The 25934-nt window shown below is 55.6% G+C and overlaps 2 protein-coding genes and 1 long non-coding RNA gene across 8 annotated transcripts in view; 1 reads left to right on the top strand and 2 right to left on the bottom strand.

Annotated features, from left to right (window-relative positions):
• The window catches only part of C3 (complement component 3), a 27633-nt gene extending 16021 nt beyond the window's left edge, over positions 1–11612 (bottom strand). The window contains exons 1-19 of the mRNA XM_005405700.2: positions 11477–11612; positions 10194–10386; positions 9277–9439; positions 9120–9190; positions 8027–8121; positions 7842–7924; positions 7675–7765; positions 7453–7555; positions 7251–7377; positions 7041–7156; positions 6803–6949; positions 5583–5792; positions 5265–5471; positions 4954–5127; positions 4361–4490; positions 4096–4167; positions 3793–3993; positions 2192–2300; positions 1894–1979 (exon numbers count right to left, since the gene is read on the bottom strand). Of these exons, the coding sequence (XP_005405757.1) occupies positions 1894–1979; positions 2192–2300; positions 3793–3993; positions 4096–4167; positions 4361–4490; positions 4954–5127; positions 5265–5471; positions 5583–5792; positions 6803–6949; positions 7041–7156; positions 7251–7377; positions 7453–7555; positions 7675–7765; positions 7842–7924; positions 8027–8121; positions 9120–9190; positions 9277–9439; positions 10194–10386; positions 11477–11550 (2452 nt within the window). The 5' untranslated portion in view covers positions 11551–11612. The remainder of the gene's footprint in view (positions 1–1893; positions 1980–2191; positions 2301–3792; positions 3994–4095; positions 4168–4360; positions 4491–4953; positions 5128–5264; positions 5472–5582; positions 5793–6802; positions 6950–7040; positions 7157–7250; positions 7378–7452; positions 7556–7674; positions 7766–7841; positions 7925–8026; positions 8122–9119; positions 9191–9276; positions 9440–10193; positions 10387–11476) is intronic.
• A 1389-nt stretch (positions 11613–13001) lies between these two features.
• LOC106146794 lies at positions 13002–14764 on the top strand. Its single transcript, XR_001231357.1, has 3 exons — positions 13002–13087; positions 13484–13842; positions 13960–14764. It is a non-coding gene; the product is annotated as an uncharacterized LOC106146794 (long non-coding RNA).
• A 3978-nt stretch (positions 14765–18742) lies between these two features.
• Positions 18743–25664, bottom strand: Gpr108 (G protein-coupled receptor 108). 6 transcript variants are annotated; one of them, XM_013505199.1, is made up of 18 exons: positions 25488–25664; positions 24632–24751; positions 23849–23899; positions 23675–23757; positions 22702–22826; positions 22551–22597; positions 22387–22455; positions 22201–22305; positions 21231–21364; positions 21060–21135; positions 20643–20716; positions 20449–20566; positions 20233–20363; positions 20097–20140; positions 19775–19851; positions 19595–19742; positions 19394–19518; positions 18743–19169 (listed from the first exon to the last, which is right to left on the bottom strand). In XM_013505199.1, exons 1-18 carry the CDS (start codon positions 25605–25607, stop codon positions 18774–18776), a joined length of 2043 nt encoding a protein of 680 aa, XP_013360653.1. In that variant the 5' UTR covers positions 25608–25664; the 3' UTR covers positions 18743–18773. The 6 variants fall into 6 exon arrangements, with proteins under 6 accessions (XP_013360653.1, XP_013360655.1, XP_013360657.1 ...); XM_013505201.1 differs by lacking the exons at positions 24632–24751; positions 25488–25664 and adding exons at positions 22991–23010; positions 24179–24600; XM_005405699.2 differs by having other exon boundaries at positions 18998–19169; positions 19595–19678; positions 19802–19851; positions 25488–25661.
• Positions 25665–25934: the final 270 nt, after the last annotated feature.

Raw genomic sequence — 25934 nt, 5'->3', positions numbered from 1 at the left:
ACCTTGCGCTTGCCAGGCAGGCGCTTTTGCCGCTGAGCTAAATCCCCAGCCCCCGGTAAGCATATTCTTAAGAGGTTAACTTGTACGGCTGTGTGAACTCAATCTAAAATTCACAAGCAGGTGGTACAGTGTCAGTAAAACTAAAATACAGATCAGAGTATCCCCAGCCCAGCGGAGCTGTGCTCAACCGTAAAATGCACACTAGATTTTGCAGATCAGTACAAACAGGAGTGAGAGATCATTACTAATTCTGACATATTAATAAGTTATTAAATATCAAAAGATTTGTTATTATAACATTATTGGTGTACTAGTGATTTACAAACTTTTTACAGAATGTTATCATGATATTTTGGAATAGATAAGTGTGTTATAAGTTATAACTGTAGAGTTAATAATAAATAATAATTATTCTATCTAATAGTATATACTATGTTATACATAAATAATATCTAATGTTATGCAACTTATAGCATATATCTAATATTATAATTTATATTATATATTTGCAACAATGCTAATAATGTAATAATAATTGACTTTATAATTATATATTTGATCATATTTACATACTTATATATTAAAATTATAATTACATATTCATATTTCTATAATAAAATTAAATTATGCTACATTTTGATTTGAGTACATATAAAATATTTTCACTTAATATTGTAAGTTTAATACACTTATTTTAATTGCTCCTTACTGTTCCTTTATGTTCTTTAATGTTCCTTAATGTTCTTTAATTGTTGCTTAAATGTTCTGGGAAAAAGTACATAAAACATGCATGTTTTTCCTCTTGCTGTGGACTCCAGTATGGCTTGGCACGGCCCTGGTCTCTATTTGAAGTTTGCACATTTTCTTTAGCGTGGAGTTTTTTATGCATTCACTCTGAGTTTTTAATATAACGCATTAACATGTCATTTATCATGGTGACTGAGGTTTGGGACAGGCCCTTCAATTTTATGCCCAAGGACACCACCTCACTCTCCTTCCCCTGTGCCTGGCCCTGCCATGAGCCATCGCGTGTGACCAGGGCGAGCCAGGGCCTCGCACCAGGCTGCCGGTGGCTGGGATGCGTAACAGGAAGGGACCACATTTGTCCCCCATGTTGCTGAGCTTCTCCACCTGACCGCCGGTGTCATAATCTCACGTTTCCTCTTTTCTTCATCAACCTGCCCACTCTCGTGTGGACATCAGCCCTGAAAAGCTTTTGCTATTGCAAACTCTTCCGCAGGACACCGGCCAGTCTTGCCCTGGCCAGCTGTGGATGGTTTGTGTCACGGCGGGCAGGAGGGGAAGGAGACTGAGCTAGTCCTCAGCTATAGACTTTGGGGCCGTGCCAAAAAATTCAGATCATGTCATTATGCATTGGTCCAGTCCCATAGAATATTTAGCAAGAGGAAACCATAGGTTAGTCGGGCATGGTGGTGCACACCTGTCATCCCAGCACTTAGAGAGGCTGAGGCAGGAGGATGGCAAGGTCAAGCTCAACTTGGACACCTTAGAGACTTAGCAAAACCCTGTCTCAAAATAAAAAATAAAAACAGGGCTGGGGATGCAGTTCTGTGTGAAGGCCCTGGGTTCAAGTTCTAGTGTTAAAAAAAATAGAACCCTACATAAAACTACAAACGCTGGGTAATAATGTATCAGTGTAGGTTTGGCAGTTGTAAAAAATGGACCACTCTGAAGGGGAACCCTGACCTCGGAAGAGGACTTATATTATATTTATGTTTGTACTTATAGCGCCAATTTTGGAGTCCCTCCTCATAGGGCAATGTCTGATACCTCTGTAGTAACCAAGGTCCAAGCGCAAGGTGCCACAAAACAGCCAACCTGTTGAGTTTGGATGGGTGAGGAAATGCCAGGGGATTCAGTGTCTTTTCTTACCTTTCTTATCTGACAAGCTCACAGCCAGAATCTCCCAAGTAGTGATGCTGTCTTTCAGAAAGATGTTCATGGTCTTTGTGGAGATTCTGGGTCGGGGGGCAGAGGATGGAGCATTAGGTGTTTGGCAAGGAGAAGTCTGGGGTGCACACATGCAGGCAACCCAGCTCCTGACTTCTAGGCTGGGCTGTGCTTTCCACCGTGATTGTTAGTCAGGAAGGGACCGGCACATGCAAAGGAAAGGGTAGCGACGGGTGCTGGCCTGAGATAGGATGTGGGCTGGGGGGTACCCCAGCTCTACCCGTTTCTCTCTGGCTCCTTCAGGTCTTCTATGGTCCACAGCCAGCTCTCTGGAAACTGGCTTCTGGAAATGATGTCCTCCTCCGGCATAATATCCTCGTCCAGGTCACCTGAAAGAAGTTCGATCCAAGCTCAGAAAAGATGGGTTCCCCAGCTGCCCAGGAAGAATTCGCATTTGGGGAAAATGTCCAGGGCTGTGAGATGGCTTTCCATGACTCCCAGGCACGTTTGTCTCTCGGGACTCCTTCCTCCATAAAAAAAATTAAATATTCTATTTTACAAATATTTTAGTGTAAAGGTGAATATAATCCAAGCTGGGGGTTTTAAGAAATGAAAGCATTCACATGGGCTTCTGCAAAGATCAAGGACCCTATGCTTGCTTTATCTGATGGTCCTAGATGCCACCCGGGGGCTGAAAGTGTTCCCAGACTTTATGGAGGCCACTAAAGAAATGGTGGTCTTTAAAAACCAACTTGAAGGGCTGGGGATATAGCTCAGCAGCACAGTGCCTTGCTTGGCAAGCTCAAGGTCCTGAGTTCAAGTCCCAGTACCAAAAAAAAAACCAAAAAAAAAACCAACTTGAAACTGGATGCAGTGGTCAGCCTGGACAACATAGAAAGAGCCTATCCAAAAAAAAAAAATTAAGAATTAAATAGCTGAAAACCACAGGGTGTGATGATGCACACCTGTAATCCCAACTACTCTGAAGACTGAGGTAGGTGGATCACAAGTTCAAGCCCAGCCTGAGCAATTTACCAAAGACCTTGCTTCAAAACAAAATAAAGCATGGTGACACATGCCTGTAATCCCAGCACTCAGGAGGCTGAGGTAGGAGGATCATTGTGAGTTTGAGGGCTACAAAGTGAGCTCAAGGTCAGCCTGAACAGCATAGTGAGACCCTGTCTCAAAGAGACAAACGCTCCCCACAAAAAAAAATAAAAAATAAAAAAAGACTGGGGATGTAGCCCAGCACCACAAAAGCCAGAAAGTAAATAAACTTGGCCATGCTGGGCATGGTGGCACATGCCTGTCACCTCAACACTCCAGAGGCTGAGGCAGGAGGATAACCACAAGTTCAAGGCCAGCCTGAATTACATAGTGAGACCTTCTTTAAAAAAAAAATAATAATAATAATAATAATAAATAAAAAATAAACTTAGCCATCAGAGGCTGACTAAACTTGGACCAGACTAAAATTCAGCCTTGCTAGCTTTCCTCAAACACGATGGGCAAATTTTAGTTTAGCTCTGAATCTCCGTAACTAACAAGTAGGTGGAATTCCATAGATGCCTAAACACACTCATGTTCTGGGATAATCTGCGCATTTGGGGGTAATACTGGAGCCATTCTCTGCCTGAACCCCAAATAGCCAAGGAGACTACGCAAGGCTGGGAGGATTCACGTCCATCAGACGGGCCTCCCGCCCTCCTAGGCCGGCCCCGCCCCTTAGGCCGGCCCCGCCCCTTAGGCCGGCCCCGCCCCTTAGGCCGGGCCCGCCCCTCGCCGGCCAGTCTTGGCCCTGAATGGTCCTCCCTGGTAGCTCCGCCCCCGCAGACGGCCGCGCCCCCCGACGGCCACGCCCCGTCCGTCCCCGGGACTCACTCCGCGCCAGGCCCAGGTTCTGGGCGCGCCGGTGCTGCTCGCGCAGCCGGCTCATGTAGGTGCAGCAGTCCAGGAAGGCCTTCACGCACGCCTCGCCCAGGCTCACGTAGCGCGCGCGGCGCTGGCAGGAAAAGCGCATGGGGTTCTCGCGCATGCCGTCCTCGCAGCACTTGCGCAGCTGCTTGTTCTGGTACTGACCCGCTGTGGGACCAGAGCCCGCGTCAGAGCCGGCAGGGGCGCGGGTGGGCTCCCCGCCGGCTCCCAGGGCTCAGGCGGCGCGGGGCGCGGCTCCCAGGGGCGCACCTTTGTCCATCCTCTTCTCCATGAGCTGCACCGAGCGGCGGCGGCGCGCGGCGGGCTTGGCGCAGTCCGGATCTGGGGGGCGGGAGCGGGACCCGGTGGGTGACGCGGCCCCCGCGACGCAGGGTCGCCGTGGCGCCCCGGGGACAGGCGAGACGCAGGCGAGACAAGGCTCGGAGCGGGGCTGTGCGGGCCGCGCTGGCGCCGGGGGCCCTCGGACCGGGCCGCCGACTCCGGAGCCTCGTGCACCCCGCCGCCTGCCCCTCACCTTCCCGCTGGGCCGTCTGCAGGCCCTTGCTGGTCTTGAAGGACAGCCCCGCGTCCATGAAGACGCCCGCGTAGTCCTTCCCGCTGCCCGGGGTGCAGCCGATGTCCGCCTTCTCCACCACGTCCCAGATCTGCGGGCGGGCAGGGAGTGGGGTTGGGGAGCGGCAGGGCGGGCAGGGCGTGCCTCCGATTCCGATCGGATCCCGACCCCGACCCCGACCCCGATTCGGCCCCGCCTCCGCCCGTTCGTCCCCCGACCTCACAACCAACTCCACCTCGCTCCCCACCCCGTACCTAAGCGCTCTGCGCCCAAGTTCCCTCCGTTCCTGTATCCGTTCCCGCCCCAGCCGCCTCCAGGCATCACGGTTCTCAACCTCGTCCTCAGCTCTGTCCCCCACCACACCCCCGCCCTCCCGAGCTGCGTTCCTAACTGTCCCGGCCAACCCGACCCACCCACATTCCCACCTCGTCCTCTGTCCTCATCTCTTCCGCCCCGTGCCCTGCCCCTGCGCCCCTTCCCAACCCCACGGCTGCGCCTCCGAACCCCTCCGCCCTGCTGCCCTCTTACCTCGCCTCAGCCACACAGCTGCGTACCTTACTCTGCGTCAGTTTGTTCTTCTTGTTCAGCACAAACACACCCTTGTCCACGGCCACCAGACCCACGCGGGCGCCCTGGTTGCCCTCTATCCTGAGAGTCATCTGCTGCCGGGGTAAATGGTGCTGCCGCTTGTCCTTGCCGTCCTTCCCCGAGCCACCTTTGACGACCAGCTGCGGGAGGTCGGACAGAGTGGGAGAAGTCAGCCCCTCGAGGGCCCCCGAGGACGGAGGACGGAGGACGGAGGACGGAGGAGGTCCAAGTGCAAGGGAAGGAGAGGTGGAAGGGCTTTGAGGCGCAAGGTGCTCACCGTGCCCACACAGGAGTCCTTGACGTCCACCCACACGGAGTCAGCCACCACCTCCCTCTGGCCACTGGCACCGATGAGCGTGTAATAAGCCACCAGGCGGAAGGAAGGGATCAGCTCCTTAGTGATGGCCAGGGGCAGCACCACCAGGGCCTGGCCGGGCTCTCGGGCCTGGCGACCTGCCTTCAACAGCTTCCCCTTGTTCATGATCTGCGGGCCAGGTTGGCATAAGGATCACAGTGAGGAAAGGGGGAGGAGGGTTGGGCAGGGGTCCCAGGGGTGCTGGAGAAGCGGGGAGGAGGGGTTGAGGTGGCCACCCACCAGGTAGGTGTAGTAGCGGATCTTAGCTTCCTGGTTAGCGTCGGTACGCAGGTGGAAGTTGACATTGACGGTCTCGCCGGGCCTGAGCTCGGTGCGCGGCATGGAGAGGTGCAGGTAGTTGTTGGAGTTGTGCATGGTGGTGTAGGGCAAGGCCTGCATGGTGTTGGTGGCCTGCCGGGCCTCCAGGATGCCCTCCTTCTTTGTCTGAACCTGAGTGGGGAAGAAGGAGTGCCTGCTGGTCCTCCAAAATGCCGTGCAGAGCCCTGAGCCCCGGCCAAGTGGGCGAGGGGGCTTTGCATGTGGAATTAATTTAAGGCCCTTGTGATGGAGAGGTCATCCTGGATTATCTGGGTGGGTCCAATGGTATCATGAGCGTATAAAGGGAGAGGAAGAGGGACAGGGAAAATGAAAGGAAAGGAGAGGACAGTGAAGAGAAGAGGGAAGGAGGAGGAGGAGAGAGGAAGAAAAAAACAAAATGGAGAAGAGAGAGGGAGATTGACTTGCTGGTGCTGCACTGCTAGCTCAGAAGATGGAGCACGGGACCATGAGCCAAGGGGTGCAGGCCCCTCTAGAAGCTGAAAAAAGCAGAACACAGACTCTCCCTACCTGAGCCTCCAAGGAAGAACCCAGCACTACCTGGACCGTAGGACTTCTGACCTCCAGAACTCTAAGTGACTACTTTTGCCCTTAGTCACTAAACCGTGGTTTTCATCTCAGCAGTCCCAGGAGACTCATCCGCGTGCTGAGCACCATGAGACAGGATTCCCGCAAGGCATGGAGGATGCCCAGCCCGGGAGCAGGAGGGCACTGGGGAGGACGTGTGCATCATGCCTCAGCAGCCTGCATGTGAGGGTGCTCACCTGCAGCCTGGCCGCATCTGCAGACGGCAGATCTGAGCCACCGAATCACGATGGAGCCATCTGCAACCGCAGGTGCCCCCTTGAAGACCTTGACTGTGAGAGCAAGTGGCAGGATGGTGTGCACGGAGGTGCAAGTGCAAAGACCCAGGTGTGTAAGTGGGAGAGCCCCGTGTGCCCAGGCGTGGGCCCTCTGTGCAGAAGGCAGGACCCCAAGGCAGCGCAGCCCTCACCATACTGATGAATTCCACTCGGTGCCTGCGACAGGACCCCGCGTGGGAATGGCGGGCCCCTTTCACCCACATGTCAGCACCCCACCACGCCACGCCCTGGTGGCGGGCTCCGGAAGCCGAGCACACGCACCGTGATACTCAGGGGCTGCCGGTTGTTGGGCGTGTTGACACTCAGCTTGGCCACACCGTCAGCTTGGGTGAGAGACTGCACGTTGGAGCCCTGGGTTACCACAGGGACATGGGGAGCCGGAGAGCCATCGGGGTTCGTCACTAACACCTGCGAATGTCAGGGAGGGGCGGGAGGGTGAGGCCAACTCAGAGACCCAGCTGGGGCTGCGGCAGGGACTGCGGGACCCCGTGGGCCTCACCATGATGTCGAAGGGCATGGCCGGCTTGAAGTACTTGGGCGTCTTGGTGAAGTGGATCTGGTAGGGGGAGGTGACGATGGGGATCCCGCTGCGCTCCGCCTCCACCATGTCGCTGCCTGCCGGGATGGACCGTGAGGGGCCAGGGGCCAGGCCTCCTCCCCCTGCGCTGAGCCTGCCCCACCCCCACCCACAGGCCGGGCCGGGCCTCACCTGAGTGCAGGATGACGGTGACAGACACGTACAGGGACTTCCCCACCAGGGCCCCGGCGTTGGAGGGCTGCACCCCATCCAGCAGCACCTGCCTGCTCAGCACCGCCTCCCCACTGCCATCCTCAATCTGGGGAGGGAATGCGGCTCAGACAGGGCCGGTGGGGGGGCCCGAGGGAGTGCGGGGAGGGGCTCTGTCAGGTACCACGACTCGGGTGAGGGACTGCGCCAGGGAGATCCTCTGGTCACCGTCCTGGACCCCAAAGATGACAAAGGCTGTTCCATCCACGTTCTTCCCATATAGGAATCTGCAAAGGACAGGGGTTCAGGGCTCCCACTCCTGGAAGGAAGCGTCCCACCTGCAGCTAGCTGTGGCCAGGACCCAGAGGCCCCGGCCCGCTACCCCCACTTGTCACCTGGCCCTCACCGGGCCATGATGTTGACCTCCAGGCCGTCCGGGTTGTCGATGTAGTAGAACTTCTCTGTAGGCTCCACCACGACCTCAAAGCTGGGCAGCACTGGGGGGGAAGCTGTGTCAGCAGGCCGGAGCTCTGGGCTGGCGGCAGGGGCCCCGCAGCCCGGCCCTGCGCTTACCGTACTCCTTCACCTCGAACTCCGCCGAGAAGACCTTCTTGGGCGAGTGCTCGTAGAAGGCCTGGATCTTCCACTGCCCCATGCTGGGGGAGACGGGCGAATGTGTGACCAGGCCTCGGGACCCCGCGTCCCCGCCCCCACTTGGGACAGGAGAGCCTGGACCCCTCCTGGACAGCCTGACCTACTTGACCAGCTCCGGTATGTTCCAAGACAGGGGCAAGATGCCATTCTGGTTGTTGGAAGACAGGGTGTCCCGCTTGACGGGGATGCCTTCGGGCGTCTGCAAGGAGACACCGTGGGATGCGGGTGAGGGGGCCCTGCGGACACCAGGCATAGCCTCCAGCTCTGCTTGGTGTCCTCATTGATCCCCCTTTCCTGCTATCACATCCACAGGGGCCACCACTAAGAGTGTGGACTGGAGTCAGTCAGCCTCGGTTCAGATCTACAGTGTGCCACCCACAAGCAGTGTGACCTTGGCCGAGTTACTTAACCTCTCTGTGCACCATGTTCATGTCTAGAAAAAGGGGGCATTAAGGGCTCCTACCTCACTGCTTGGGACGTAGTTCATATAAGAGGAACTCATTAATATCCGTGTCTCTCTGAATACTGCTAATTAGTAGCATTTACTAACCACTTTTTGTGAGACCCTGAGCATTTGATTAAACCAAAGCCCCTGTCATGGCCAACATTTGATTTTTGACCTCCAAGTACAGCAAGTTCATGTTGTTTCATGGAATACACATATGAGTTCATTAAACCTGGCTTTCTGTTGGAATCTAAGGAGTTCTGTGGATAATGTGCTCCTCCTGCCTCAGCCTCCCAGAGTGCTGGGATGACAGGTGTGCAAGAGGTCCGAACGGCTGGAACAGAGTGAGTAAGGCGGAGAAAGGGAGGAGAAGAGGCAGGGAGATCACGGAAGCAGGTTGTAAAGGGCTTTCTGGGGGAAGGAAAGCGGGATTTTCCCTCGCTAATGTGCTCACTGGCGCCCTCTAGTGAGCGCAGGATACACTACACTACGTAGAATTATTTTTATCTAACAGCATCCCAAACTCCAGACGGGAAACTGAGACTCAGGGAGGTGAAGTGATCCAGGGATTTATCTGAAACCAGAATCCGTGGTCTCCTCTGGTCTCCTCTGGGCTCTGTTTGCTCCCCGCCGGGTTCTCTCTGCGTTTATGTCTGGATCTGCCCGTCCCTGGGGGCCCCGTCCAGGCCTCTTGCTCTGCCTCTCTGTCCCCACGCTCCGCCCTGATGTGTCCAGGCCCGCCAGGCTGGTACCTCGACGGTAACAATGATGGTCCGGCCCACGGGCAGCAGGTCGTTGTCCACGGTGAAGATCCGATAGAGGACTGCAGAGGCAGGGAGAGCGGGTGAGCCCCAGTCGCACGCTGCCGGCCCCCTCCGCCGGCCCGGCCCCCAGCCAGCCCGGCCCTACCGGTGGAGCCCGGCGTGTAGATGGTCTTATCCGTCTGGATGAAGAGGTACCCGCTCTGCAGGCTGACCAGCACCACCTTCTCCAGCTGCGTGCCCCCAAAGGCCGCCTGCACGATCACTAACTTGCGCCCCTTATCCGACTTGAACTCCTTGCTGGCCGGGATCTAGGCAGGGGCCAGGGGGTGGTGGTCAGGGGTCTGCTCAGGGACCACACACGACGTCGAGGCTCTGGGCCTCTGGTCAGTGCCTCTCCTGCTCTTCTCAGGACAGAGACTGCCCATCGCTCTGCTTTCCTGGTTAGCCCAGTTTGGGGAGGGTAGGGCACCCCAGGGCGAGCAAGAAGGATCAGAGGGCCGCAGAGAGGGTGGGCTCTGAAGGGGGAGGACGCTCAAAGAGGGAGGGTTTTCTGGCAGGATAGAGGCTGAGAGAGGAGGGGCTTGAAAAGGGGCTCAGGGAGCTGGGGGGAGGGCTCAGAACGAGTGGAGACTTCAAAGGGGGCGTGGTTTAGAAAGGGTGGAGACTCAGAGGGGTGGGGTTTAAAGGGGGTGGAGACTTGAGAGGGAGGAGCTTAGAAGGGGTGGAGACTCCGAGAGGGGAGAGACGTAAAGGGGTGGAGACTGTGGGGGTGGGGCTTAAAGGGGGTGGAGACTGAGGGGGAGGGACGTAAAGGGGTGGAGACTCCCATGGTGGTTTAAAGGGGTGGAGACTCAGAGGGGTGGGGCTTAAAGGGGTGGAGAGTCGGGGGGGGCTTAGAAGAGGCAGAGACGTGGAGGGAGTGGAACTTAGCAGGGGGCGGGAACTTAGAGGGTGGGGAGAGGTTCAGAAGCTTCTGGAGACGCTGAAGAGGAAGAGGCTTGGTGGGAGGGGTCAGAGGGACTCGCAGGGGCAAGGCACAAGGACGTGCAGCTCTGTGCCCACCTTGATGGTGACAGTGCCCAGATGTCCCCTGGCGCTGGTCAGCACGGTCTTCTCACTGCACAGCACATTCTTCTTGGCCGGGAAGTCGTGCACAGTGACTGTGACTGGGATGTCGCCTTGCGCTTCGTGGGCCTCTAGCACTATGGTCTCCTCGTTCTCCAGCCGCAGGATGTTGGGGGTGATGATCGAGTACCTGGCAGAGCGGCGCGCGGGCTCGGGGCTCAGCCCAGGGACAGAGGCTCGGCCCTCACGCGGTCAGCGCCCGTGCCTGGCTACACCTCTGTTCCCAGGACTTTACCCAGCACCTGGCTTGGAGGGTATCCAGTAACAGAGCCTGGGGCACTTGGCAGACCAACTCCTGGGTCTGCACTCCTCTCTGGCCAGGGCCACCGCTACGTCCCCAAGGCAGGGCAGCAGCCACCACAACCACCCCACTCCGGCCAGCGCACCCGGCCTTTGGAAGCCTGCGGGTCTCACCAACCCCCTATCCTGAAAACCAAAACCGTTAACTTTTCCAAGTTCACAGTAGCCCGAACCGCAAATTCTAAACCATTGCATTGTTTTGTTTTGTTTTGTTTTGTTTTGTTTTGTTGAGACAGGTCTCACTATGTAATACAGCAGGCTGGCCTTGAACTCACTTATGTAGCCCAGGCTGGCCTCAAACTCATGATGATCCTCCTGCCTCAGCCTCCTGAGTGCTGCGATTATAGGCATGCACCACCACACCCAGCACCACTACATTTTTAAACACTCCCAAATCTATCAACACCCTAACCCTCAGACATTCCAAACTATACATACCCAACCTACATACATGCAAACTTTGAAACCCCGAATCCTAAGGCAAATGCTAGAACACCCCAAAGCTAACCCTCCTTCCAGCCCTATAAATACAACCAAAGTGCACACACCCCTGACACAACACCAACCCAAAATGCCAATCTCTAAGTCCCTCAAAATACTAAAATTCATTACCGGATGGATACTTAAATCCAGCAGCCCCCAAACTGCAAACTCCCAAAGCTTGCAAGTCTAAGCTTCCACATCACCCCAACCACACAGTTACACCCCAAATCTACAGACCCTCAATCTTGCAAACATGCAAACCTCAATCCCACAATCCCTGGGTTCCACCAACACTTAGCTCATAAACACCCCAAACCACAGGCGGCCACATTCCTTAACATCCATCCCGCGGGCCCTGCGTGCCCAGGTGCCCTTTGAATTCCCCAAAGACCTGCATCTACAAATGTCTGTTCCCCCCACAGAAGCTGGCTACTCACATGGGGTCCCCCAGGGCCAGCGGGAGGCTGGCCAGCAGCAGCAGCAGCAGGCGGGGACCCGAGGCAGGTCCCATTGTGCAGGAGAGCGGAGGTCAGGAGGGAGAGGACGGCTGGAGTGACCCCGGGCTGCCAAAGGCTGTCTCTTATCTGGTTCTGTGTGCCCCGCCCCCAGCCCTCCCTTCTCCCCTGGCCTCCTCCCTCTCTGGGTCTGCCCCAGATTTCTCAATCCTGTTTCCTAAATTTTCAAGCCCTGCAGCCAACAGTTTGTGGGGCGAGGAATCTGAGGGCACACTCCCTCCCAACACAACGTGGCTGCCCCTGCCCCGGCTTCACAGGGTCAGGGCTGGCTGGGGAAAGGGACTGTTCCTCCTCCACACACCCAGTCTGTCGTGGGGGAACCTGAGGGCGCAGAGAGCCTTCTTTGCCATAGACCTGGGGCCTCATCCCCAGCCCCCTTTTGGCCATGTATTTAACTTTTATTTATTTATTTATTTTGGCAATCCTTGGGGTTGAAGCCAGGGCCTTAGCACTGAGCTACATCTCCTGCCCCCACCTCATTCTATTTTTTTTTTTAAATTTTAATTTTTGAGACAGTCTTGCTAAGTCACAAAGTTGCCCAGCCTGGGATGGATCTTGGGAGCTTCCTGCCTCAGCCTCCCAGGGTTGGATTACAGGTGTTTGATTTATTTTATTTTATTTTTAAGAGAAGAAGGTCTTGCTGTGTTGCCCATGTTGGCCCCAAACTCCTGGGTTCAATCAATCCTCCTGACTCAGCCTCTCTTGTAGCTGGGACTACATGTGTATGCCACTGTGCCCATCTCATGCATGTATTATTTTTTCCTGTGAGTCCACGTTATGCAGGGAGCTAAAACTGTCCTTCCAGAGGCCTCCATGCTGAGAGAGGAGGGGCAGGTGGGAGGGACAAACCTGGCACAGGCATTGCCAGCCTCATTGAATGTTTACCCCAGTGGAGCAGACAAAATCTGCATCTAGAGGAATCAGAGAAGGCTTTGTGGAGGAAGGGGCATTTCAGCGGGGCTTTCAAGTATGTACAGGAGTTCACCATCCAGATGTACTTGCTTTTTAGGGATAGGGGAGCCTGGAGCTTCCTTCAGCTACCCTTGTCAGGATACCTGGTGGTTAAAAAAAAGTCATCAGTGAGGAAAGTCTCAGTTCTAGCTTTTGTACCTATCTTACTTCCACATTTTCTTGAGCTATTATTGCTCTAAGTTGTATTATTTAAGTTGTGCGTGTGCAGGTAGCTAACAGACTCACACAATCCAACACCTAAAAGGTGCAAATGGTTGTAGAGAAAGAAGTCGTCTCCCCTGTACCCCTGTGGGCAGAGCACACGTTTTCCTGACAAGCACTAATAAACCCACATATCTGTCTTTCAGCCTTCCCCGACCTGCACCTTGCTTTGCCACGAGCGGTAATTACCTTAGAGATGATTCCCGCCCGTGCACACAGCGCTTCCTCATTCTCACCCGCCACCACCGCCTGCTGCATGGTGTGAGGGGAACCAGCCCCTTGCTGGGGGACGCAGACTTCCGGAATCATGTGCCGCCTGGTGCTTTTCTGGCTCTGACACCTAAGAGCGGTGATCTTTGGGTGAGCTGCTGATGACCACTCCGGGCCTCGGTTTCTCCCTGCAAGATGGATTGCGATGGTCACCAAAGGATTTCTATCGATTTCCATGCGCACCGGCTTGCAGGAAGTTTATTGCCATTTTCCCCGGTGGCCCCTGGCAGAATGTAGGATTGTTGTGGCTGTTGATGTCATGGCCAAGCCCAGCAGTGAAAATGAACCTCCGCCTTGTTTGCTTTCGCTGCTCTCTGACTCTCGGCCACGCTGAGCTCCGAGAACAGAAGCTGAAGGGCTACCGGGAAGGGGGTGGGGGTGCAGGGTCCCCATCCCCGGAGCGGTGACTTCTAGCCCCTCACTGAGGGGTTAATGGGGCTTTGCACTGATTTCCTGTAAACCACACCTTTTTCCTGGCCCTGCCAGGGAAGGGGGAGGCTGGAGAATTGGACAAACCTGGCTCCCGGCTGCTGTGATTGCGACACCCGGGAAGAGGAGGAGGAGGAGGAGGGAGGAAGAAAACATTCGCTTATTTGCAAAACTGAGGTTCAGCTTTTGAAATTGAATCCCTCAGCTGCCCCCCATGACTTCCTCTATTTTTCCCTTCACCCCTTCCCCGCAGCAACCCACTTCCTGCTTTCACGAATGCCCTAGCACCAGGGCTTCGTTGAGTGACAATAACTCCGGCTTTGGCTTCTGTCTTGCTACAGGGTTTGCTGCCTCCTTTCTGGGGACTTGGTTAAATCACCTGCGCGACCTATGCAAACCCGCGCGACGGGATCGTGGTGAGGCTGGCGCTAGTGTATCCTTCTTGATGCCAGAGTAGTACTCCACCGTGTATAAATGCCACACTTTACTGTTTTGATTTTTTGTATTGTTTTGTTTCTTATTTTCTGAGACAGGGTCCCGCTGTGTACTCCGGGCCTGACTCAAACTCACTGTGCAGCCCAGGATGGCCTCAGACTTGCAACAAACTTGTGACAGTGGGAGGCGCCCTGGTGCCTAGAAGCTCACAGAATGAGGGATTGACATCATCCGATCAATTTGACAGTTGATGCCAGTCGTGTTCACAGTGCTGGGCCCCTAACTGGAAACAGTCCACATTCTGCCATGACCTTCAGGAAGACGGCAAAGGCGAGGGTACTGGAGACACGGAGCGCTGGGAGGCGGGGAGGCGGGAAGCGGGAATTTCTTCAGTCCTGTGACTTTCCCTGAGGCATGTGTATTTGTATTCAGAAGTGATGCACTGGAATAGTGGACAAGATAAGCCAGCAGAGGGGGAGCTGGGACGTGGCGGGGGGGGGGGGATTTCCACTTAACAGACCCACCCCGGCCTGCATTCCAGCTTCAGGTCAGAGAGAGGGCAGGCCTGATGCTACACGGGATACAGAAAGCACACTTATGCTAGAAAGGTACGGGTCGGTGGGGCTGCATAGGCCTGCCATCCGGGTACTCCGGGAGACTGGGGTAGGAGGAGCGAAAGTTCAAGTTCAGCCTGGGCAACTTGGTGAGGCCGTGGAAAGGAGAGGCTGCAGATGTAGCTCAGTACAGAGACCCTGGGTTCAAGCTCCTGTAGCAAACAAACGACAAGAGCAAAAAGCACAATCAACCCTCTGCACTTGTGTCTGTGGATTCAACCACAGTAGAATTCAACCACGGTAGAAAATATTCAGGAAAGGTAATAGCACCTCTATTACACAGGTAAAGGCTTTTTATTCTTTTCTTTTTTTTTTTTTTTTTTTTCTTTTTTTTTTTGTCTTTTTGAGACAGGGTCTCACTATGCAGTTCAGGCTGGCCTTGAGCTCACTTTGTAGTCCAGGCTGGCCTCGAGCTCGCAACAATCCTCCTGTCTCAGCCTCCCGAGTGCTGGGATTACAGGCGTGTGCCACCACGCCCAGCCCAAGGCTTTTTGTTCTTGTTATTATTCCCTAAAGAACACAATGTAACAACTACATACATAACATTCACACTGTAGCGGGTATTATAAAGTCTAAGAAAAAAATGTGTGTAGGTTCTATGCAAATATCTATGCCTTTTTCTTTCTTTTAATTTTTTTTATTCGTACGTGCTTGCAGTACATAATGCTTAAACTCCCTGTGTGGCGTTGGTGCGTGTAAGTAATACATCTTAATTCCCTTTTCCATCCATTTTCCCTCCCCTTCCTTTCTCCTGCCTGTACCCCTTGATCACCTTCCCCTTTGAGAAAGATCCCTCCTTATTTCCTATTATCTATCTTTTATTTTGCTCTTTATTTATAATTTCAGTTTCTCATTTTAAAAAAACCATGTGATATTTAAGCTTATGTGTCTGATTTATTTCGTTTAATATGGTCTTAAGGTGCATCTGTTTTCCTACAAATGACTCAAATGACTCTTCTTTATGGCAGAGTAGTACTCCACTGTGTGTGAATACCACATTTTCTTTATCCATTTCATCTGCTGATAGACATATAGGTCAATTTTGGTATCTGTGGGGGTCCTGGAGCCTTTCCCCCAAGGTACTGAAAGTGTGCCTGGCAATCTACCTGGCATTCAAATTTATTTATTTATTTATTGGTTTTGGTTTTTTTCCGGTACCGGGAATCGAACTCACAACCTCGCGCTTGCCAGGCAGGCGCTGTGCGTTGAGCTAAATCCCCAGCCCCGTGGCATTCAAATTTAACCAGAAATCCTGTGTTTTGTCCGGCATCCCTAAGTGAAAGTCGTGAGGAGGAAAGGGAGGGAATGATCTCAGGGTAGGTTCTCAGCACCTCGACCCCGCACTGCCGGGGTTTGGTCGCCTCCTGAAATACTCCACTCTCCCCGACCTCCGGGCATCTGGGCCTGGGAGCCAGGAGGCGCCCTGCCGCCTGCTCCCCGCAGTTCTAGGACCAGACTGGATGCCGTTACTCCGCTTTCCTGGAATTTCCCTGGAGAAAATTCCCCTTCTCCCACCCCGTTACTCATTAACTGTCAGGTGGCCTTGACCCGGCTGAGCGGCTCAGCAGCCCAGTGACAGCGGTCTCCCCTATTGCTCGTTTGCGCGCGCTCTGTGGGCACTGGGGACCCCGCGCTCAGAGGACACACGCAAGAGTTTGGAGTCCAGATCTGCAGCCCTCCCACCTCCGCCCCGGCCACCCTGGCCCCCTGTCTAGCCTCTATTGCTTCTCTAGACTGCAGATCCACAGCCACAGAAGCTCCTTTCTAGTTTGGGGCGAGAATCTAGCCACACTAGGCAAACAGAACACATGGCCCTTCCACCGGCACACCCTGAGCACTTCCTTACTATAATTTTTGGACACCTGCTGCTTCTCCCCGTTTGCTTGACTTTAGCGATTCCCCCCTCAAATCCTCCTGTCTTGTTCCTGGGCCCAGACGCTGACCAAATCTTTCTCCCAGCACCACCTTTTTCCTGCCCTCTTTCCCAGCTACTCAGGAGCCTGAGGCAGGAGGGTCACTTGAGTCAGGCTGGATAATATGGTGAAAACTTATTTTTTTTAATTCCAAAAATAAGCCATTTTTAAGTTTTAAATTGTGCACTATTCTGAGTGGTGTGATAAAATCTCCCAATATCCCACTCCAACCCTCCCTAGACTTGAAGCATTCCTTTGTCCAGTGTATCTGCCTTGTAGATGCTACCCTCCCATTAATCATTTGGTAGCTATCTTGTTTATCAGATTAACTATTGAGGAATCAGAGACCTTGTGTTCACATAACTGTTATTTTATTTAACAATGGTCCCCAGCTGCCAGAAATAGTGATTCTGAGACTTGGATGTGCAAAAGTGCTTCTTGTAAGCAAAAAGGAGAAAGGACCTTGAGAGAACTATAGTATATTGTTAGAATTGTCCTATTTTATTTTTTATTTTTATTAGTACCTATCTGCAGTATGTAATGATTACATTCATCCTGGTGCATTGGTCCATGGATGTAACACATCTTATAATTGCTCTGTTGTATGATTAGGCCTTGTTAACTTTTCACAGGTCCTAATTTACACTTTGTCAGAGGTCTGCACATGGTATCTGTAGGGCTGGGTAAGCGCCTGGCTTCAGGCATCTGCTGTAGCTCCTGGACTGAACCCCCGCAGAGAGAGACCCCTGAATAAGACACGGGTTTATGCTAATGGCAGCAATCACTGGAGCTTCTTGTTGACTTCTTGTATTCAACTTGTTTACTCCACAGGCTGTAGAAGAAATTACAGTCCCCACTGTACAGGCAAAAGGCACATTATAGCATCCCCACTGTCACTTGCCTGCAGTGGTAAGAGCTAGGATTTGCCCTCAGGCTGCAGTTTGTCCCAGGCTGTTTGGGTCTCATTGCATTGTAATAAATCCTTTGCAAACCTGATGGTTTAAAACAGCACACATGTGGCACACGTCTGTTAATGCCAGCATTTGGGAGGCTGAGGCAAGAGGATCACCCAGATAACCCAAGACAGTCTCCTTTAAGGTCCTCCACTTAATCTTGTCCTCATACTGCATTACATACTGACTTTCCCCACGGCAGGCCTTGGGGATCAGGGTGTGCGCAACTTTGGGGGCGGGGAGACCATGATTCTGCCTACTGCCACACACACACACACACACACACACACACACACACACACACGGAGAGAAACCTAGCTCTGCATGGTTGTGTCCCTCCTCACTTTCGATTCTGCGATTCTGCAGGAGGCTCCCACGGGCTCAGTGGAAAACCCCGAACATCTGCCTTAGGGCTTCTGCCAGCTCCTCCAGCCTTCTGCTGGCCTCCTCCACAGCCCGCAGCGGCCCCACTTCCTTCTCCATCTGGCTGGGCTTTTTATTCACGTGGGCCCCAGCTGTGTTTGCTTATTTACAGAAAACCTTCACCCCAGCCCTGCTCCCTACCCCATGCTTGTGTCCCTCCCAAGGACTGTTTCTCAGAGCGGTCCTTGTATCCTGGGAGACAGGAGAGAGATCTTGAGCACCGTCCTCCTGCAGGTGGGTCCCTGATCTCCCGTCACACCTGTCACGAGGACAACTCAACCAACCTAAGAGGCCCTATTTTACATGCCAGGAAGCAGAGGTTGAGCCAGTGGCGCAGGATCACACAGATGGGAGGTTTGCTCACAGGGAATCTAGTCGCAGAAGGGCAATGCATGTAGTGCCGAGTCTCTTGCTAACCCACCAGCTGTGTGATTGGGCAAGTTACCTAGCCTCTCTGTGCCTCACAGGCTTTCTAACAGGCCCCAGGAGACCTCCCACAGGGTGTGGCACACAGCAGTACCCTCTGTGTCAGCTGCCGGTTCACCCTACAGTCTCTGCCACCTGTGGATCTGTGTTACAATTTTCCCTTCCCCTACCAAGCCCCTTTGCTCTGAGCCACATCCCTAGTCCTGTTTTTATAATTTCTTTTTTACCTCAAGGCAGGGTCTTGCTAAATCACTAAGTTGCCCAAGCTGGGCTTAAACTTTCCACCCTCCTGCCTCAGCCTCCTAGAGTGCTGGGATGACAGGCGTGCGGGGGTGAATCTTCTCCAAGTCTCTTCCCCTTCCCTGAGCTTCCTGGCTGGTTAGGGCCCTGTGCAGACCCCGTCACAGGTGTGAGGGCTCAAGGACAGGGCCGCCTGGGTCACTGCTCTGTCCCCATGTCTGGCAGAGGGCCTAGCAGGCACTGGTTGCCCAACCAGTATTTATCGAATGTGTAACGCGTGGACGCTGCACCCCACCCGTGAACACAGACTTCTAAACTGTAAACACAACTTCTGCCCTGGACCTCAACCCAGAAAGGCAAGAAACTCGGACAGCAAACACAGATTGGTTATTATTGCACAGCTGCAAGTGTGGGGTGGCTCCGCTGCCCGGACAGCGGGGCCCAGGGCTTGGGGCCTCCGAGGGGGCGTCCGACTGTCTTTTGGGTGGGCTCTTCCTGCGAAGGCGGATGCCAGGAAGCCGGGCAGCTCTTCCACACAGGCCCCTGCCACCTCCCCACATTCGCGCTGGGCCGGTGCGGGAGGGAGGAGGGCTGTGGGGAAGAGGACGGACGGACGGACGGACGGACGGACGGACGGATGCCGGCGGGTCCTGGAACTGGCGGCAATCACAGCTGCTCCTGTCCGCTGGCTGTCTTGTGGACTTTGCAGAGCCCCTCCCGGAACCCAGCGTCCGTCATCCTTCGGGTAGACACACGGCGAGCAGGCGATGCAGCAGCGAGGGCAGCAGCCCCACCGCACCTCCGCCGCCGCCCGGGATCTGGCGCACGCATCGACCGCAGTCTCGACCGCAGTCTCTCGGGGCGCTCAAAACAGGCCCAGCCCCTCCAGGAGCAGCCCCACCGGCCCCGCCCACCCTGCCCGCACCAGCCGCTCAGCCACGCCCCGCCCGGCCCAGGCCTTACACTTGCTCCGTCTGTATGTCCTCCTCGTCCTCCGGGGGCAGCTGCAGGTACTGGCTGTCCCTGGCAGGCTGGAACTTGTAGCCCGTGAGCACAAAGAAGGCCAGCGTGGAGCCCTCCACCAAGAGCTGCGGGGCACAGGCGCGGGGCGGGAGGTCAGGAGCTCCCCGTCCGCGTCTGGCCCACCCTGCCCAGCCGGCTCACCTGGCACAGCCACTGCCACTGGAAGGGCACGGCCACGCGCAGCAGGATGGCGATGATGCGTGTGAAGTAGATGTAGAAGATGACCTGCGGACAGAGGGGCCAGGACACCGGGGTGCCGGGGGCACGGGGCGGGGGCGGGGCGGTGCCGGGCGGGGACGGGGCGGGGGCGGGGCGGTGCCGTGGGCCGAGCGCGGTGGGGGGCCCTACCATGACATAGTAGTGTCGGAACAGCTTCAGCTTGGCCAGGTTCACTGCCACTGAGGAGGGGTGCACAGAGGGGGCAGGAGTCACCGGGAGGGAGAGAGGGAGGGGCGGCGGACAGGGCAGACTGTCCCGGGGCAGGAAGTCTGGAGGAAAGGCCAGGGGGTGGCAAAAAGAGGGGAGGGAAGGGAGGACCAAGGGCTGGCTGTGGTGTCCCGGGGGAAGGAGAGGCCAGCGGGGTGGGCGGAGCCAGGAGGGGCAGCGCGGGCGCGGGAAGGGGCTGGGTGCAGAGCGGCCTCACCCTTCCCGTCCGTGCCGGACCCGTCCTGGAGATGCCGGATGGACCTGGGGCAGGCAGGGGACGCAGGGCGCGGTCAGCACGGCCAACCCAGTGTCCTGGGTGTGAGCGCGGCCTCGGCCGTGGGCAGGGCCCTCACCAGACCACTGGGAAGAGGATGACACCGCAGCATATGAGGTCCCCCAGGAACAGGATTTCCTTCCAAAGCCCATAGTCGCTCGCGCCCTTTTCTCGGGACTCCATGACGATGTAGGCCACGTTGGCGAGGACCTGGGAAGCGGTGCAGTGGGTGGGCGGGTGCCGCCTGAACTGTACCCATCTCTCCCCGCCTTACCCCGGGTCCTCCTAGGCATACCTGCAGGGGAATCACGATCCCGAAAATCTTCTTCTCCTTGTCAGAGAGGCCGTACTTGAAGAAGGCCCAGCCAGAGCCAATCAAGGCGATGGTGATGAAGAGGAGCGTGCCCTTCAGCCTGGGGCGCCGGGAGGGTCTGGTGAGGAGGCGGGGCGCCCAGCCTTCCCCGCCCGCCGGCAGAGGGGCACACTCACAGGTGCGTGATGTAGTGCATGACCGCGAGGCCTTCGATGGGGTGGCCCTGGCCGTTGATGAAGTAGTAGTTGATCTGGAGGCAGACGGACAGACGGTCAAGTGGGTGGGTGGGTGGATGGGGCAGGCGTGGATGGTGGGAGTTAGAAGCGTGGGCCATCGGAGGGAAGGCGGCTGGGAAGCCGAATGAACGGGTGGTTACAAGCAGGGTGAAGGAGGGGACGCAGCAACGGTCAGTCCCAGCGGACAGGCAGCCTGGAGGGGGGCGGTGAGCGGGACAGAGGGATGGCAGATGGAAGAAACGCAGGGCCGGCTGTGCAGGGACACATGGACTCCCGGCCCAGGCTGCAGGGAGGGGTGGACCCGACCGTTCGGTGCTCCCGGCCAACCCCTCTTGCTGCCCAGCCCGAGGCGCTCACGCTGTGGAAGAGGAGCGAGATGCTCTTAGTGATCGGCGGGGCCGCCATGAGCCAGTGGATCTTGGAGACATTGTACCTGGGAGGGTGGGACGTGAGGCGGGGTGAGCTCAGCGGTGGGTGGGCAGGCAGACAGGGAGGGAGGGAGGGAGCGGGGCGGGGCAAGGGCATTACTTGCTCCTGCACAGCATGTTCACCCAGAAGATGCCAGCGGCCAGGAAGCAGGCGGACATGATCAGGTAGAGCTTGAAAAGGGGAATTTCTTCGGCCGACAGGAAGCCCTCCGGGTTCTTCTCCTGGATCATCACCTGGGGGCAGGGCAGCAACAGCCATGCAGCCCCAGCCCCGCACCTGGAGAGCTGAGTTCGAGCCTCTAGCTCTCCTGAAGCCTTGATTTGTCCCATCTTTCACATGGGTATACACTCGCTGACCCTCGATATCCTTAGGGGATGGCTCCAGGGCAGATACCAAAATGGGACATTCTCATGACCTTTACGTCAAAGGGCAAAGTATTTGCACAGAACTGATGTGCATCTTCCTGTAGATTTTTAAATCACCTTTAGATTACTCAGAATACCTGCGGCAGGAAGGCCATAGTTTTGAGCTAACCTGGGCAACTTAGCAAGATCTAATCTCAATGTTAAAAAACCAGAAAAGGGGCTGGGGATTTAGCTCAGCGGCAAAAGCGCCTGCCTGGCAAGCGCAAGGTCGTGAGTTCGGTTCCTGGTACCGGAGAAAAACCAAAAAAAAATAAAAAATAATAAAAAATTAAAAACCAGAAAATGCTGGGGATGTGCAAAGGGCCTGGGTTTCATCCCCAGTATATATAAAAAAACTGAACTATCTGATATAATGTAAAGGCCAAGAAAACAGTTGCTGTAACTTCCTGTTTACAGAATAATGACAAGAAGAAGCCTGTACATGTTTGATACCAACATAATCTCTGTGTGTGTATGTGTGTGTGTGTGTGTGTGTGTGTGTGTGAGAAAGAGAGAGAGAATACTTCGAATACTGCAAATACATGCAGCTGATGGTCCTGGTTTGCACTTCCCATCATGGCCACTGGGAGGGTTCTGAGAGGCTAGGCCTGGCCGGGCAGCAGCGAATACCCACCCGCTGAGCCTGCGCCCCTTGGTTCACTCACCGTGAGGTCGAAGGGGCGTTCTCGGCCTGGCCTCAGGTTGTCGCAGTTGTAGAAGTTGAGGCTGTACTGGCCTTCCTCAGCGCTGGAGCCAATCACCACGTGGAACTGGGCAAGGGAGGGAGGAGTCTCAGCCCAGGGCCCAGTTCTGACAGAGGAGGTGGGGCTAGGGGTGCTACCAACACTCACACTGAAGTTGTAGGAGTCATTGAGGTGGCCCAGGTCCAACACCAGGTCCTTGTTCTTCTCAATGGGACCCTGAGGGGACACAGCCTTCCAGCAGCTGACCTTGGGCTTGGGGAACGGACACCCCTGGGGTACACCTTCCTCCCGCCCGCCCCAGGTCCCCGAACCTGAAACCCGGTAGGTTGAGCCTTGGCTTTGGCAGCTGTGGAGTTTCCTGAGGGAGACAGGTGAATGCTTTTAAGAGCTCAAGCGATGACAGAAAAAAACAGACATGCAGGGCATCCCTGCCCATCCTCCCCTCCTGCCCACTGGACTCACCGCTGTCCACCTCAGGAGTGACCGTGTGTGCTGCCTTTGGGAGCCCAGGTGTGGAAGGCATTTTGGAGCGGAGGCCAGGAGCAATGAACAGTTTTTCCTGCACCCCATATTTCCGCACCTGGACCCTGAGGTAAGAGTGAGGGGCCAATATCGGGCCAAGTCAGTGGTCACCAAGTTCCAGATCTGGCCACCTCCCAGCAAGGAAGAGGCCATGCACGTTCGCTGCCGACACTGGGGACTATTTGTCGTTTCCCGGGACCTTTACTCCCTGTGTCCAGTAAGTACTTACTGAAGGAGAAAACACCACATCTGCAGAGAGGTAGCACAGTAGCATGAGACCCTGACACCAGGCTGCCTGCATCTGAACCCGTTTGGGGGCTCAGCTTTGGCAGCTGAAGAACAGGGATAATCAGTATAAAGAACTGAGTTCACGTCCATCGCAGTTTTCAGGACACCGCATGGAGCGCAAGACGCGTCCACAGGTATGAATATCATCGTTAACCCACGGAGCACCCTTCCGTACCCGGGTCTTCTGCTCTGAGGGACCGCCTCCTACATTCTGCGGGTATCCACCCCTTTCCCTCCTTCCAGCGTGCAGAAGGCTTGAAGGTGACACTAAAATGCTAGTGGCTTTCTCTCTACGGGGTTCTTTTTAGCCAGCTTATTCTGCCTGATAGCTCGGGGACAGGTATGTGTCACATCCAGGAATGTGGACATGGATTTTTTTTTTTCTTTTTTCTTTTTTTTTTTGTAGTATAGGGGATTGAGCCCAGGGCCTTGCACTGAGCTATATCCTAGCCCTTTTTAAAAATCTTTTATTTTAAGACAAAGTCTTGCTAAGTCACTAAGTTGCCCAGGCTGGGCTTGAACTTGCAGTCCTCCTGCCTCAGCCTCTCAGAGTGCTGGGATGACTGGTGTGCACCACCACGCCCTGCTCAATGTGGACCTTAGACGGCTCCCAGCCCCAACTCACTGCAGAGCTTTGGTGTTGATGAGGAACAAGACCAGGAAGTTGCTGCTGGTTCTTTGGAGTGGACACTGATGGGAATCCTGGGCCTGGGAGCGGGCAGTGGGCACATGGGTTACGGTGGTCCCAGCCCCACTCCGATAGCCCCACCCCCACAGTGCTTCCTCACTCCCCACTCACTGAGTAGGCCGGGACACTGCCAAACCGGGCTCGCCTCAGACTGAACCCCATCTGGTGGGCAGAAAGAAGGGGAGGGCATAAGGGACTGCAGAAAGGCCCATAAGCCCCCGCTCCCATAGCAAGAGAAATCTGGCCTTGCACTTACTGAGCAGCTACTACATTCTGCTCACACCGTCTTTGAATTTTTCAACAGCCAGTCCTTTCTCTCCACCCACCCGATGGGACTCAATGTGGACATCACTTCCACGCGGAGACCTTTGATACATCAGCCTCCCTTCCCCAACTTAAAATTTGATGTCTTTCCACTCTGTGCTCTGGAATTCAACACACCGAACTTGAACCCAGGCCCTGCCATTTCCAGGTTGTGGAATTCTCAGAAAGCCATTCCCAGTCTGTGGCCGTTCCTGTGAAACTGGATTCAGCGAATGTCCACAGGCTCCCTGAGAGGCTGCCTGCCGGGGTGCCACAGATCCGTGGAGACTGCCAGGCAGGGCACCCGGTCTGCTTCGGTCAGTAGATGCTGGTTGTCCACTGTGGCTTTGGGAACTGGGGCTGTCTTGGTCATTGGTAGCCTCTCCCAACTGTTAAGAACAGTGCCTAGCACCTTTCACCTGAGACACTTTTCCTACGTTTCAGAGGCAGAAACTGAGGCTCAGAGGGGCTGGGACCTGCCCAAGTCACCTGGGCGAGGGGCAGGGCTGGGCTGGGAATCTGGAAGGGGGCGGGGCGGGGGGCGGGCTGTGAAACAGGCATCCAGCCCCAGCCTTCCTCAAAGGCCCTCACCAACGGCGACGTCTCTTCTGGCTCCCGGGGACTCGGCCGCAGGAGGCTCAGCTCCACTTCCAGGGACCCGTTGGTGTAGAAGCCGAAGGTGGTGAGCTGGATGTCCGCGCGCCGCTCCCCCTGCCGCAGACGAGGCAGGAGGCGGCTCAGATTGTTCCCACCAGCCCAGCCCCAAGGCTCTGGCACGCGGTCCCCGCAAGAGCTCTCTGGGGTCCCTTTGTTTGGGGCAGAGCGTGAGCAGAGGGGGCGAGTGGGCCCCTCGAGGCGCTGTCGCCAGACCAGTCCCGGGCAGGGACAGGTGGCCCCGGAGCGTCCAGCTATGATTTTGACTTCAGGAAATGAAACTCTGGAGCAACTAGAAGCCATTCGCGGGGTGAATGGCACCCCGACAGCAGTCACTCTCCCCGATTGGCCAGTCCTTCGCCGGGAGAACTTTCAGATTCCCCTGGGCCCCCAGGGTGCTAAGGTTTCGGCTGAGCCGCCGAGATCCCAGTGAATGCCCGGAAGATCCCACTCTTGCGAGACCTCCAGGGTCCCTTCTGAATGGCGCCGAGGGCCCGTGGCATTCCCAAATGGATCCCAAGAATTTAAAAGGCCGAAGGCTTAGGGGGGTCCCGAGAGATGGAACCCCGCCCCTGGTGGACCAGCCCGACGCCGCGCGACCCGCCAGGCGCTCGGAACGCGAGCCGGGAGCAGGACCCCGGGACAGACCACTCCGGGTCTGGACGCGGGGGACGTCAGGCCGCTCCACGCCGCGGAAGGTGCAGGGGGAGGACGGGCCAGATCACTTCACGCCGGGGGCTTCTCCCGGACAAAGGTACACCTTCTGCCCCAGACCGCAGCGCGCGGACCTCACCGTCAGCGCCAGCCGGTGGATACGTCCCGAACAGCCGCCCACCAACAGCAGTAGAAGAAGCCGCTGCCCCCACTCTGCGGGGTTCGGAGAGCCGAGCCCCCTCCTCTCGCTCTCTGCCATCTCTGGAGCTGCCGCCTCCCCTGACACCGCCTCTGCCGCCCCTAAACCCGCCTACCCCTGAGCCAATCGCCACACGGAGAGCCCTGATCTGCGGCGTTTCTACCCAGCTAAACCAATCATCGAACAGACTTTCGCAAACCCGCGCTTACACGATGCTAGATGCACAGAAGCAGCTCCGAATGGAAGTGCTGAGACTGATTAGTCCCTCCTCCATTGACACCAATCACTAGAAATATCGTCCCGGATGTAATTTGATAAGCAGTCCATTTAACCAATGATCATGAATCTGATGTCCTGCCTGGAAAGCGGAATTTCTTCTCCCAGCTC

Source organism: Chinchilla lanigera, unplaced genomic scaffold (assembly GCF_000276665.1).
Source record: "Chinchilla lanigera isolate Chin_1 unplaced genomic scaffold, ChiLan1.0 scaffold00094, whole genome shotgun sequence".
NCBI lineage: Eukaryota > Metazoa > Chordata > Mammalia > Rodentia > Chinchillidae > Chinchilla > Chinchilla lanigera.
The sequence above is the reverse complement of the archived record's forward strand: the minus strand, read 5'-3'. Positions and strand labels throughout refer to the sequence as shown.

Coding starts and splice junctions, on each gene's coding strand:
- Gpr108 (XM_013505199.1), bottom strand. CDS start 25,607: ATGGCAGAGAGCGAGAGGAGGGGGCTCGGCTCTCCGAACCCCGCAGAG. Junction 23,758..23,848: donor GCAGTGTCCCGGCCTACTCA/GTGAGTGGGGAG, acceptor GCCCGCTCCCAG/GCCCAGGATTCCCATCAGTG. Junction 19,743..19,774: donor CCCCCACCGCGCTCGGCCCA/CGGCACCGCCCC, acceptor CCCGTCCCCGCC/CGGCACCGCCCCGCCCCCGC.